Source organism: Schistocerca serialis, chromosome 3 (assembly GCF_023864345.2).
Source record: "Schistocerca serialis cubense isolate TAMUIC-IGC-003099 chromosome 3, iqSchSeri2.2, whole genome shotgun sequence".
In the NCBI taxonomy this organism is placed as follows: domain Eukaryota; kingdom Metazoa; phylum Arthropoda; class Insecta; order Orthoptera; family Acrididae; genus Schistocerca; species Schistocerca serialis.
This window is the reverse complement of record NC_064640.1, coordinates 165,804,397-165,819,619: the sequence shown is the minus strand read 5'-3', so window position 1 is coordinate 165,819,619 and position 15,223 is coordinate 165,804,397. Positions and strand designations below refer to the sequence as shown.

Here is a 15,223-nt window from a genome sequence, read left to right as displayed (position 1 = left end):
TTATGACCTTGAACAAACTATCTATCTGGAATTTTCGCCACCAGCAAACTGTAGGCAATGACTGACTAAGGCCATCTAGGAGAAGAACCTCAGTGCTAAATAATACAGTATCATTGATTTCAACAGTTGCTTTTCAACCCTTGCTATTTGCATTCTCTTCACCAATACCAGCTGTTGTGAACTCCACTAAAGAGAACCCTCCCTGTTACCTATCCTGCATTCCCAATAACCACTGTGGTCCAACTTTTCCACTAAGGTATGCCCCTTGATTGTGTGCTCTATGGCCCCCCCATCCCGCCTCCCCTGTGAAATTAATTTGATAAGTCTGCTAAATTTCCATGAAAGAGTGGAATATTTTTGTTATGCCTTCATGGTTAGCAAGTTTGATTATTCCAAATAGTGTATAAAGAATTTCAACAATGTGCAGCATACAGTTAATTGTTGACAGCCGCCTGAATTGGTCAGTGTGTCAGCTATGACTGAAAATGGAGAAAACAGTACGATTGAAAATAGAGAAAACAGTGTTTTGTCCTGTTATTAAACATTTTCATTTGAAGATTTTGACAGCCACACAAATCGAAACAGAACTGGATGAAGTTCGTACGGTCTCTGCAGGGTCATTGAAGACCATTTACATTTGGATTAATGAATTTAAATGTGGCCGGACAAATACCAAAGACGAATTGCACTCCACCCATCTAATTGAGATTAGCACAAAGGAAACCATTGACAGAACCCATGATATGGTAATGCAAGACCGCTAAATAAAAATTCGTGAGATTTCTGAGTCAAAACAGCAGTCAAAACAGTGGACAAAGGCTTTTGAAAGTGCACCAAAGAAGGGAAAGACCATTTTGCCAGCTGGTAAGTTGATGGTCACTGTTCCTAGGACTCCCAAGGAGTAATCCTCATCGGTTACTTGTAAAAAGGCAGAATCGTAACTGGACCCTATTAGCTTCATTGTTGGATCATCTGAAACTTGCACTGGCTAAGAAAAGACCAAGGTTGGCATGCCAAAAAGTGCTCTTTCACCAGGATAATGCACCATCCTACACGTCTGCAACAACGATGGTGAAAGTGCATATATTGGGCTTTGAATTGGTTTCTCATCCACCCCATTCACCAGACTTAGTCCCAAGTGACTTCTTCTTGTTTCCCAGGGTGAAACTTTGGCTTGCCCGGAAGAAATATTCATAAAATGAGAAAGGGATAGTTGCAGTCAACGAGTATTTTGCAGAGCTTGACTGAACCTATTTTTCTGATGGTATGAGACAGCTTGAGTCTCGCTGGACCAAGTGTATACACCTTAAAGTAGACTGTGTTGGGAAGTAAAGTGAGTTGTTTATGAAAGAAACATTTCTTCTTGCTTTTTACCAGACTTATCAAACTACCCTCGTAATATTACTTGAAAGGTTCTTGGGCATTGTGCCAGGTTATACCATGGAACTTGCACAATGTTTCAGTGAGGCAGCTGCTCATCATCATCAGATGGGACTGTGGGGATCTTAGTGGCTTGCAAATTTATAAGTAGGTTTGCTGGAAAAGCTCATGTACCATGGGATGGGGCTACCATGTCAGTGCAGAAGATGCCGACACCCAGAGCTGTCTGCTGGGGCGTCGAGCTGTGGACCCCGAATGTATGGCTAGAGCTGCAGACCCTGTATCAGGAACAGCAGAATTCTGTGGCTGATCTAGTCTAGTGTGACATCTCTGTTCATCACATTTATCTTCAACACAACAACACATCTGGCCAATATACGAGGGTTAGAACTTTAATAGTGGCAACTATTTATTTACAGCTTGTACAAAATAGATACGTGTTTCAAAGTTTTACTGACCTTCAGAGTAGTCACCAGCATTGTGTATAACCTGTTGCCAGCAATGTGGAAGTCGTAGGAGACTCTTAGCAGTGCCAGTCGTGTTGACAGTTCGAGCAGTGCGTCCTATTGCCCTACGAATTTGTATTAGTTCTGAAGCGAATGCCATTAAGTGTTTCCCTCAGTTTAGAAATCGAGTTGAACTCGTGAGGGCTTAAATTAGAGGAGTGCAGTAGGTGGTATAGCACTTAGCAGCCCCATCAGTCAAATAAATCAGTAACAGCTTGCACTGTACGTGCTTGAGCATTGTCCCGCAAAATGATCATCAGGTCCTGCAGAAAGTTTCATCACTTCTGTCTCTAGGCTGGTCATAGGCTGTGTTCCAAGAATGAACAGCAGAGAGACAGAAGAGATGACACTTTCTGCAGGACCTGACCATCATTTTGCAGGAAAATGCTCAAGCATGTGTAGTGCAAGCTGTTACTGATTTGTTTGACTGATGGGGCTGCCAAGTGCTGTACCACCTACTGCACTCCTCTGACTTAAGCCCTCATAAGTTCAACTCCATTTCTAAACTGAAGGAAACACTTCACGGCATTTGCTTCAGAACTGCTACAAATTCACCTGGCAATAGACCACGCCACTTGAACTGACAACACAACTGGCACTGCTAAGAGTATCCTACATCTACATCTACATGATTACTCTGCAATTCACATTTAAGTGCTTGACAGAGGGTTCATCGAACCACAATCATACTATCTCTCTACCATTCCACTCCCGAACAGCGCGCGGGAAAAACGAACACCTAAACCTTTCTGTTCAAGCTCTGATTTCTCTTATTTTATTTTGATGATCATTCCTACCTATGTAGGTTGGGCTCAACAAAATATTTTTGCATTCGGAAGAGAATGTTGGTGACTGAAATTTCGTAAATAGATCTCGCTGCGTCGAAAAACGTCTTTGCTTTAATGACTTCCATCCCAACTCGTGTATCATATCTGCCACACTCTCTCCCCTTTTACGTGATAATACAAAACGAGCTGCCCTTTTTTGCACCCTGTCGATGTCCTCCGTCAATCTCACCTGGTAAGGATCCCACACCGCGCAACAATATTCTAACAGAGGACGAACGAGTGTAGTGTAAGCTGTCTCTCTAGTGGACTTGTTGCATCTTCTAAGTGTCCTGCCAATGAAACAGAACCTTTGGCTAGCCTTCCCCACAATATTATCTATGTGGTCTTTCCAACTGAAGTTGTTCGTAATTTTAACACCCAGGCAGTTAGTTGAATTGACAGCCTTGAGAATTGTACTATTTATTGAGTAATCGAATTCCAGTGTATTTCTTTTGGAACAACTTCCACATCGCTGGCAACGGGTTACACACGATGCTGGTAACTTCTTTGAAACACGTATCTGTTTTGTACGAGCTGTAAATAAATAGTTGCCACTTTTAAAACTCCAACCCTCATACAATTTCCCACACTGACAGAAGGCTTTGTGTATTCGTGGTCTCCTGCTACAGTGACAGTCTTCCGTCTTGCGATGTGAATGAAAACAGTGCTGGGTTCTCTAAAAGATTATCACAGTCTTAGCAGACTAGGAATATACAAGGTCCCATGTCAGAAAGCAGAATCATAGATTGGCCAGATGTGCTGCACTGTCCAAGCAGATACCTCCTGCGATGACATTATAGCCCTGCGTGCTGCCACTTGTGCTCTTTGAGTGAATCAGTGTGTAAATTGGCTAGCCACTAGAGATCATCACTGTTGTACCAGGGGATGGAAGGGAGCTGTCCCATTGAAATGTTGTGCATTTTACATGAGTCCATCCAATGCTATTACCGAGAACCGTTCAGACAGCTATTATATTGCGAAAGCCTCAAACAGCACAATGTTGTTGACTTCACACTCTGTGTTACTTCAGTTCTTGCACCAACATTGTCTGTCCACAAATGAGCATAGGGGAACTCTTATTGCAGATATCCTTTGTTCCCTTAACCTTCCTGCTCTAAATCTTTGAAAGGCCCAGTCTGCCATTTGTCTTCCCCTTCCCCTAGCAGTTTCCAAACATCCTAGCCTCCATTTCTCCAACCACACTCTCACGACAAGTGTCTCTTTTCTTCTCAATCACAGCTCTGTCTTTGGAGCCATTACCTATTTCCTATCTCTTTCTTCTACTTTGGATCCCCCCCCCCCCCCCCCCCCTTCCCAAATCCTTCACTCTCTTTTTCTTTGTTCTTCCCAACACTGTTATCCACACGTTTTACGTATAGAATAGTATAGAATATACATCACAAGTATAACTAGTTTTGACTGTCTGTGTTATGTCACAAAAGTATTGTGTGCTTTCTAGAGTTTTGCCTGGAGCAGTAGCAGTAACTGGACTGTTGGTGTAAGAGTTGAATTTGTTGTGGACATTTGTGAGGACACATTCAAAATGCTAGACCAACTTCTTGGTCTTGTTTGTGATGGTATGGCTGGAAATATTGATTGGCCACCATCACATGATAAAGAGTGCATGGCTGTAGCCTGCTTAAATCTCCTACGATTACAGGTTAGTTATTTACTTTATTTAATGAGTGTTGTTACTTAAGCATCATTTTTGTATTCCAAGTGAGATATCTGTAATATTATCATACCTTGTTCTTTTTTCTCTGTTTTTATTTTATGCGTACTGTGGCTTTGAGTGTGCTCCAGTGCAGTTTTTTGTGGCATTTTGCAACTCTGTTACTTTTTCATTCCAGTAATTAAGGATTTTAAGTGGCTAACAAAATGATACAGAATAACATTCTCAATAAATTTTAGATTTGTTTGACACTGTGCAAACAGACCTTTTGGTCAGTTCATTAGAAGACTGTATTTAGTAGCACTAGTTTCAGCAACAAATAGTCTTAAAGATCTCTCTTAAATATTGTCATGTAGAAGGTGTAATTAGATGAATGATGAACACTAACTTCATTTAACGAAGGTTTTTTCAGCACTTGCACATACAAGAGCGTGGAGCAAACTGCCTCTGGGCAGAACACATATGGTACACATACAGGTACAGAACATTCCAGTACAATGATTCTTGACATTTTTGGATACTTCTAGAATGTACTCGAACCGAATATAGAAAATAAAATTTTGCAGTTCAGGTGAGTTTTGAACTTACGACCCTCCATGCAACAGTCTAGTATCATAACCACTTCACCACAGTTTCTGTGACATTGCTCCCTCCTTAAGAGAACAGCGTCTCGGTGTTACGCCCTCCTAGTCCGGGAATGAGTCATCGGTCCTGCATTCTCCGACTCCCGATGACTGACATTCGCCCTCGCGGTGATCTTCTTAGAACTTCCTTTGCCACTGTGTTCTTCATCACCTTTATGCTTGTTGCCTGTTGCTGGAGCTTTGAATTTACCCTGGGTTACAGGATCCTTATAGGGCTTGATTTGAAGGAAGTGGACCGTATCTCTGATCGTTTGTCGTCTTGTGTCGGGGTTGAAATCTTCAACTTCATAAGTAACATCAGACAACTGTCTTACAAACTTATAAGGTCCAAAGTAGCGCCTGATGAGCTTCTCAGAGAGACCAGCCTTCCGAACAGGAATGAAGATCTAGATGAGGTCACCAGGCTGGTAGACAACAGTGCGGTGGCTCATGTCATACCTTCGTTTTCTCCTGCAGCGTGTGGAGCCGAGATAATTTCCGAGCTTTCGCAGCCCTGGTTAACACCTGGCCGATGTCATCGTCGTCCACGTCATTAGGATGTAACGGAAACACAGTGTCCATCGTCATAGTAGCCTCACGCCCATGCACCAGGAAAAATGGCGTAAATCCTGTGGTGTCTTGTTTGGCGGTGTTGTAGGCAAACATCAAGAAAGGTAGCACCTCATCTCAGTTGCTCTGCTCAGAATTGACAAACATTGATAGCATGTCTGCCAAGGTCTTATTAAGGCGTTCAGTAAGTCCATTAGTTTGTGGGTGGTAGAAAGTTGTCATGTGATGAGTAATGCTGCACCGACTGTTTATTTCTGTCACAAGATTTGATTGGAAAACTTTCCCTCAATCCGTAATTAACGACCTTGGGGCAAAGTGTTTTAATACAATGTCTTCAATGATGAATTTGGCTACCTCAAATGCTTCAGTTGTTCTCACGGCTTTTGTAATGGCATAGCATGTCAGATAATCTGTGCAAACAATAATCTATCTATTGCCACTAGAAGACTTTGGAAATCACCCAAGGAGGTCAATCCCAACACGCAGGAAAGGTGTTTCGGCTGGTGGAATTGGTATGAGTCGGCCAGGCGGTTTATGAGGCACTGCCTATCTCCTTTGGCACTCTTGATAGTGCGTCACATAGTGCCGGACACTCCTAAATAAACCTGGTCAGAAAAATCTCTTGCAGATCCTATCGTACGTTTTAATAAATCCTAAATGTCCGGCCTCAGGTGTGTCATGGAATTTCTGTAGAACATCTAAGTGCATGTGTTTAGGAATCGCTGGTAGCCACCTCTTTCCAAATGGATCAAAGTTTTTCTTGCAAAGTAATCCATTAACTAACTTAAATTCTCCTTTCACATCCTCTGACAGATTTAAGACACATCGTCATCTTCAGGTACCTTAGAAGATTATCCATCATCCGTTCAAAAGTTGCTGGTGCATCACACAAACCAAACGGCATTACCTTAAACTCATACAGGCCCTCAGGGGTGATGAATGCAGTTTTCTGATGCTCAGCCTCATCTACTTCGATTTGCCAGTATCCCGAGTATATGTCCATGGTTGAAAAATACTTTGCCACCTTCAGACAATCTAGCGTATCGTCAATTCGTGGAAGAGGGTAAATGTCTATTTTAGTTATCTTATTAAGCTCCCCGTAATCAACACAAAAGCGCCAACTGCCATCCTTCCTGACGAGGACTACTGGTGATGACCATGTGCTCTGTGAAGGCTGAATGATGTCATTCTTCATCATTTTCTCTACATCATCACGAATTATTCAACGTTCCGTTGCTGACACATGGTATGCTCTCTGGCTCGTTGGTTGATGGTCTCCAGTACCAATTCGGTGCTAGACCATTGATTTGTCTAATTTGCTCTTCACCTGTGGATTGGAGCATTCAGAGAACTCTTGAAGAATGGCAAGTAGCTTCTTCTGTTGTTCCTTAGTGACATCTGGTGATAGTCGAGCTAGAAGATTTTGTCTCATAGTGGTAGCGCTAATTTCGCCCACAGACTCGGCATGGGAGGTTTCTATGATGCTCAGCTGTTCTGCAATTAACGGCTCAGCATTTGCTATGCACATGCGTCTTGGAAGGATCTGCAGATCTCGGCAACAGTTAACTATCCACAATTTACCGAATTTGTTTTTAAATGTGACGACAGAGGCTGGGATGACCAAATTATTCTTCAGTGGTATGCTTTTCTTACATTCCACTACAAGAGCCATGGGTTGATGCATGGCATGACACGTGACAGTTACCTTTCTAGCGCTGACTGCAAGAATGATTTCATCCAGCACACACAGCGTCCACACACTTGGATGTGCATTTTCTTGTCCACAGTATCTCATCTCGTCTAGCATAATCATCGAGCGATCACAGTCTGTAATTGCCTGAGAAGCTTTCAAAAAGTCTCATCCGAGAATGACGTCATGACTACACTCTTTTAAGATGATGAATTCTAAGGGCTGTGTATGGCCACTTACACCCACACGAATGACACTCCTTCCTGTAGGTTTTACTTATTTCCCATTAGCTACCTTCAGCAGAGATTTTTTGTTGTCGACGAATACGGTTTTCGGCAACTGGTGATGGTACTTTTCCGAAAAGACTGAAGATGATGGTCCTGAGTGCACAAGAGCTTGGCCTGGTTGACCATCCATGAGGATATCGACGTAGTTACCTATCATTTTTGTAGCGATCGACGGCGGAGTAATTTTCTCTTCGGTGGGCTCACCTCCAAGGAAGGTTGCACCCTTTAGTTTTCCAGGTTGCGGCGGCTTGGTGATCGGCTGGAGCTTCTAAACGGCGATGGAGACCTTGATCGGCATGTTGGGGATTGTCCTCTCCAGTGGCTAGCTTGTGACGATGGTGACCTACGTCGTCCTGCATCCACATCTACTTGTTCATCTTCGTTGTCCCGGAGTTGGTGTCAGCTAAACCAGTCTGCTGTCTTCTGGTGCAGTCGTCAAATATCCGCCACCTGTCTCGACAATAGCACACCACATGTCACAGTCGTCCACAGTGGAAACATACTGGTTGGTTATCCTGGGCCCTTTCTTCTTGCCCAAACAGGTTCCTCTTGCGGCATTGTAGGAATGTAACTTTGCCTGGGTTTTGACTTTTTCACCATTTTCAAGGGAAATGAAGGATGAGATATTGGGTTCAATGTCTGTTCCACTTCCTCACTTACGACCTCTTGAAGTGTCTCAGTTTTTTGCTCGCCATGCAATCCAAGTGCCTTCTGAACTTCCTCTCTCACTATCTGATGAAGAACACGTGTGAAATCAGTTTCTTTCTCCATCACAGACATCAATATGACATTTTGCATGTAATTCTTTTTTGATGCATTGTCTCGATGTACTCTGTCACCATTTTATGAAGTCGTCTGCTGTCGAAATCTCCTTCAGGAGTAGGGCTTGATACATGTCCTCAGCAACACCCTTCATGAGATGTGCAACCTTATCTTCCTCCTTCATTCTAGGATCCACTATTTTACACAGCTCCAAGATGTATTGAATGTAGGATGCTGTAGTTTCTCCTGGACGCTGTGCCCTGAACTGTGATTTATCTTCAGCCTTGCACTTCTGCCATCATGTGTTGCCGAAATACTTGTGCAGTTCCACCTGGAATACTTCCCAGCTTGTGAACTTCTCCTTGTTATTCTCATACCATTGCTTGGCAGTGCCCTCCAAGTAGAAAAATACATTAGCCAAACACACAGTGTCATCCCGTTTGTTAAATTTGGCTATACGCTCATATACCTTCAGCCACTTGTTTGGGTCTTTGCTAACGTCACTGGAGAACCTGGAAGGATGTCTCATGTGGTGGCACACAGTTACTGTCATCGTAATGCCCTGTTCTTGTGTCTCCAATAGATTGCGATCTGTTGAATATGGCTCATACTCAGGTTTCTCGCCACGTAAATGGCGGCTCTGTTGTGGCCTGATGGGAGCCACTGTGTCGTCGATAATGTGCGCTATCACAAGTTCCAATACCCAGCGTCTCCACCAGAATAATGTTGCATAGAAGAAGATGTAATTAGATGAATGATGAACACTAACTTCACTTAACGATGGTTTATTCACCACTTGCATGTAAAAGACTGTGGAGCGAACTGCTTCTATCCAGAACACATACGGTATATGTACAGGTACAGAACATTCCAGTACAATGATTCTTGACATTTTTGGATACTTCTAGAATGTACTCGAATCGAAGATAGAAATTAAAATTTTACAGTTCAGATGAGTTTTGAACTCGCGACCCTCCATGCGAGAGTCCAGTATCATAACCTCTACACCACAGTTTCTGCGAAAATATGTGGCTGGTTAATTTCAAAGATTTTTCACTCGTAATTCTATTTTTGCTGATAATAATTGACTCAAACATGTTGTACATGTGGGAATAATGGGTATCCTTAGTCATAGTAACAGTAGTTCTTTACTGTGATATTTTTGGAAGTGCAGTACAAGTTGATCAAAGCAGAACTTTGTATAATTCAGAAATCTGGCCAGACTGTACAGGTATTTCAGTCCCAATGCATTCAATACACTTGTATGTGCTAATTTTTCATTTAAAGTGGAACGTACCTAACACAGAAATTGAATGCAAATTTTAAGACTTGATTGATAATTCGTTGTAAAATGTGGAAAAGTCCTTATACGGTACTACTGTATTACAGTATGCATGTTATTCCTGACTCTACAAGGACCCTGCTTTTAGCACAAAGACTTTACAGCCTTGTCGATGTGTTAAGTTGTGCAAGATCAAGAAAAGAGGTCTGGTGCAGTGCAGCACAGCACTGCAGGTGTAGACATCAAGTCACGCCACTCTGTGCAGTGCGCAGTTTCGGTACATCAAAGGAAATGGTTCATTTGTGAGCAGTCAGTTTGTCAGCCTTTCTCATTTTCCATTATTATTGACACACACGGGTGCACAGTGGAACATTCTTGTACATTTATAAACAGTCTGCTGTAATGTAATCTATGCAATGAAAGAGGTGAATGTTGTTCCATTAAACAATAGTTTTGTCTGGCAAGGTTAAACATTGGAAAGAAATGCACTACTTGCATTCTTTTCTGGCTGTTTCAGTTGACTAATAACACTTTATGTGATAAATGATATTGGGCAAAAAGTATTTGTCACTTAAACTTAACGGAAAGGTTGTGGTAAATGAGTCGAATGAGAATGACAAACACTCTATATGCGAAATAATGTTGCGTTTCAAATGCAGTAAAACATAAATTTATGATACTTTAAGAAAGAAGGATAGGATACAGGATGAGTGGGTGAAACGGAATGGGCAAATGAAAAGAAAGGTGAGGAAGACTGAAAATGAAGGAATTAATGAGAGAGTGTGGGAATGTTTTGTAAGTGCACAAGCAAAAAACTTACCTTTGTTTGGCCCAACATTGCAGAGTGAGGCACTGCAAGTCACCAAGGAGCTTGGAAATACAGAATTTAAGGGACCCAAAGGATGGTCTGACAGTTTCAAAGCTAAGCACAACATGGTGTGGAATGCTGTGTGTGAGGTAGCTGAGGATGTGCAGGATGGTGTAGCAACAGAATTCAAAGACAGTACTGTACAACCTAATTGCAAATTATGATTGAAAAGAATTGTGCAGTGTCAATGAAACAGGACAGTTTTGTTGTGCACTATCATCCAAATCTCTAGCAATTCAACGTGAAAAGTGTATTAGTGGAAAAATGTTCAAGGAAAGGCTCACTGTACTGCTGTGTGGAAACGTGTTAGGTAAAATGAAGAAGCCACTGATAATTGGAAAGGAAGCAAAACCACATTGTTTCAGAAACATAGACATCAGTAAGCTTCCAGTTTCATGGTGAAACAATAAAAAGGCACTGATGGTGGATGGATTTATGGAAGAATGGCTTGGCTCTTTCAGTGCCAAAATGTAAAAAGGAAATCACCAAGTTCTCATTTTCGTAGGTGACTCAGCCTGCCACCCGAAAGTCAAGTTATCAAATGTGAAATTGGCTTGGTTCCCACAAGGTTCAACCAGCTTCACAAAACCCATGGATCCAGAGGTTATTTACACTTTCAAGTACCATTGTAGGTGATTGTTAAATGTCTCTTAACGTTGAAGAAGCTGAAAGTGTCGCAGTAAATTGGATTGGCTTGGCAGTAAGGGAAGTAAAGCCTGAAACTGTTACCAAGTGCTTAAAGTGGGGTTTGGAGGTCCAGAACCAGTTGCTTCAGTGGCTATCAAAGCTCAAGAAAATGCAGCAGCAGTTGTTGAATTAATGAACATGCGAAACATTTCATGCAGTGTAGATGACTACATTTACTGTGATGGCTTTCTGTCAAATCACTCCACTTTTACATCAGCAACAAATTTAATAGAAATCTGCAATGCGGAAGGTGGTCAGGGAGAAACAAAGGAAGAAGAAGAGGAGCAAAATGACATCTGTAGAAAAATTAATTCGCCTGAAGAAGCTATTGCGTGCATAAAAGATGTTTTGCGATTTTCAGCACATACAAATTCTCCCAAGATGTTAGGACTGTTGTATAGTGCAAAATATTGTGCAGAAGAAACAATTTTGAACAGGAAATTCAAACACCCTCCTTGATATGTGGTGAAAAAAGTGAAATGTAAAGCAAATAAAGGATAGATTGCATGCAACCGGTGGTGGAGTGTTCATCGCTGTTAGTAGTAGTTTATCCTGTAGTGAAGTAGAAGTGGATAGTTCCTGTGAATTATTATGGGTGGAGGTTACACTAAACAACCGAACTAGGTTAATAATTGGCTCCTTTTACCGACCTCCCGACTCAGCAGCATTAGTGGCAGAACAACTGAGAGAAAATTTGGAATACAGTTCACATAAATTTTCTCAGCATGTTATAGTCTTAGGTGGAGATTTCAATTTACCAGATATAGACTGGGACACTCAGATGTTTAGGACGGGTGGTAGGGACAGAGCATCGAGTGACATTATACTGAGTGCACTATCCGAAAATTACCTCGAGCAATTAAACAGAGAACCGACTCGTGGAGATAACATATTGGACCTACTGATAACAAACAGACCCGAACTTTTCGAATCTGTATGTACAGAACAGGGAATCAGTGATCATAAGGCCGTTGCAGCATCCCTGAATATGGAAGTTAATAGGAATATAAAAAAAGGGAGGAAGGTTTATCTGTTTAGCAAGAGTAATAGAAGGCAGATTTCAGACTACCTAACAGATCAAAACGAAAATTTCTGTTCCGACACTGACAATGTTGAGTGTTTATGGAAAAAGTTCAAGGCAATTGTAAAATGCATTTTAGACAGGTACGTGCCGAGTAAAACTGTGAGGGACGGGAAAAACCCACCGTGGTACAACAACAATGTTAGGAAACTACTGCGAAAGCAAAGAGAGCTCCACTCCAAGTTTAAGCGCAGCCAAAACCTCTCAGACAAACAGAAGCTAAACGATGTCAAAGTTAGCGTAAGGAGGGCTATGCGTGAAGCGTTCATTGAATTCGAAAGTAAAATTCTATTTACCGACTTGACAGAAAATCCTAGGAAGTTCTGGTCTTACGTTAAATCAGTAAGTGGCTCGAAACAGCATATCCAGACACTACGGGATGATGATGGCATTGAAACAGAGGATGACACGCGTAAAGCTGAAATACTAAACACTTTTTTCCAAAGCTGTTTCACAGAGGAAGACCGCACTGCAGTTCCTTCTCTAAATCCTCGCACAAACGAAAAAATGGCTGACATCGAAATAAGTGTCCAAGGAATAGAAAAGCAACTGGAATCACTCAATAGAGGAAAGTCCACTGGACCTGACGGGATACCAATTCGATTCTACACAGAGTACGCGAAAGAACTTGCCCCCCTTCTAACAGCCGTGTACCGCAAGTCTCTGGAGGAACGGAGGGTTCCAAATGATTGGAAAAGAGCACAGATAGTCCCAGTCTTCAAGAAGGGTCGTCGAGCAGATGCGCAAAACTATAGACCTATATCTCTTACGTCGATCTCTTGTAGAATTTTAGAACATGTTTTTTGCTCGCGTATCATGTCATTTCTGGAAACCCAGAATCTACTATGTAGGAATCAACATGGATTCCGGAAACAGCGATCGTGTGAGACCCAACTCGCCTTATTTGTTCATGAGACCCAGAAAATATTAGATACAGGCTCCCAGGTAGATGCTATTTTTCTTGACTTCCGGAAGGCGTTCGATACAGTTCCGCACTGTCGCCTGATAAACAAAGTAAGAGCCTACGGAATATCAGACCAGCTGTGTGGCTGGATTGAAGAGTTTTTAGCAAACAGAACACAGCATGTTGTTATCAATGGAGAGACGTCTACAGACGTTAAAGTAACCTCTGGCGTGCCACAGGGGAGTGTTATGGGACCATTGCTTTTCACAATATATATAAATGACTTAGTAGATAGTGTCGGAAGTTCCATGCGGCTTTTCGCGGATGATGCTGTAGTATACAGAGAAGTTGCTGCATTAGAAAATTGTAGCGAAATCCAGGAAGATCTGCAGCGGATAGGCACTTGGTGCAGGGAGTGGCAACTGACCCTTAACATAGACAAATGTAATGTATTGCGAATACACAGAAAGAAGGATCCTTTATTGTATGATTATATGATAGCGGAACAAACACTGGTAGCAGTTACTTCTGTAAAATATCTGGGAGTATGCGTACGGAACGATTTGAAGTGGAATGATCATATAAAACTAATTGTTGGTAAGGCGGGTACCAGGTTGAGATTCATTGGGAGAGTGCTTAGAAAATGTAGTCCATCAACAAAGGAGGTGGCTTACAAAACACTCGTTCGACCTATACTTGAGTATTGCTCATCAGTGTGGGATCCGTACCAGGTCGGGTTGACGGAGGAGATAGAGAAGATCCAAAGAAGAGCGGCGCGTTTCGTCACTGGGTTATTTGGTAACCGTGATAGCGTTACGGAGATGTTTAATAAACTCAAGTGGCAGACTCTGCAAGAGAGGCGCTCTGCATCGCGGTGTAGCTTGCTCGCCAGGTTTCGAGAGGGTGCGTTTCTGGATGAGGTATCGAATATATTGCTTCCCCCTACTTATACTTCCCGAGGAGATCACGAATGTAAAATTAGAGAGATTAGAGCGCGCACGGAGGCTTTCAGACAGTCGTTCTTCCCGCGAACCATACGCGACTGGAACAGGAAAGGGAGGTAATGACAGTGGCACGTAAAGTGCCCTCTGCCACACACCGTTGGGTGGCTTGCGGAGTATCAATGTAGATGTAGATGGAATAGTATGTATGTACATACAACAATAAACACACTTAAAGTTAGAGTGAAAATAAAGAAATGCCATATTATCTATCAGTTAGTGTAATATTGTAGAGTGCCGTTGTTCAGTATACAGTAAATGAACATCTACTGTGCAGGAGTGAAGGTATGCATAATTACAGATTTATACTTGTGTACATGATACCAGACAAATTTTATGTAGCATAGTGAATGAGTTTTTTGTAATCTGAGAACTTGTCCAATTTGGAAAGTTAGTTTAGTCCCATACAATTCCATTTTAAGCAAGTTCCTCTATATATTTTGACAACACTAGAGTGACACTTGTGTTGTGATACGGTTTCAAATATTTACTTCAAAATGTTTTGAGTAACTGATATTACTACATTGTGGTTTATACTACTTGTATTACATTACAAGGGAGGAGGAGGAGGAATCACTATTACCCTTGTTGAAGTAATCCCCTTACCATTTATGTGAAATGATAAAAAGAAACAATGCAAAACTTATGTTAATGTAAGACATAAAGGAATTATGACATTAGCTGCCAATGGGCACTAATTTAAATCAGTGGGGAAAGTTGGAATTTTGAGCAAGGACAGACAGTGAGACAGTGTGGATGCACACCATCCTCGAACTCATACGAGAATTGGCAAAACACTGCAAGTAATGGGGATAATGGGCAAGGAACACTACATCAGTAGTGTTGGATAAGTTGAGAATTTGGAACTGATGGGAGGTGTGCTAGGGTAGTTCGTGTCTGGATGGTACAGTGGTCAGTGCATCTGCCTGGTAAGCAGAAGTCCTGGGTCTGAATCCCGGTCCAGCACAAACTTTCAATGTTCTCCATTGATTTAAATCAATGCCCATTGACAGCTAATGTCATTAATCCCTTTGTGTCGTGATTCATAGTGGCTGCAGGATCAAAATGATGTCCGAAAAAACA

The 15,223-nt window shown here is 42.0% G+C and overlaps 1 protein-coding gene and 1 non-coding gene across 2 annotated transcripts in view; both read left to right on the top strand.

Annotated features, from left to right (window-relative positions):
• The window catches only part of LOC126469882 (E3 ubiquitin-protein ligase HERC2), an 846,528-nt gene that overhangs the window by 176,984 nt on the left and 654,321 nt on the right, over positions 1–15,223 (top strand). Inside the window, exon 17 of the mRNA XM_050097213.1 lies at positions 4,173–4,373. Coding sequence (XP_049953170.1) covers positions 4,173–4,373 — 201 coding nt within the window. The remainder of the gene's footprint in view (positions 1–4,172; positions 4,374–15,223) is intronic.
• Positions 15,036–15,108, top strand: Trnat-ggu (transfer RNA threonine (anticodon GGU)). Its single transcript has one exon. It is a non-coding gene; the product is annotated as a tRNA-Thr (tRNA).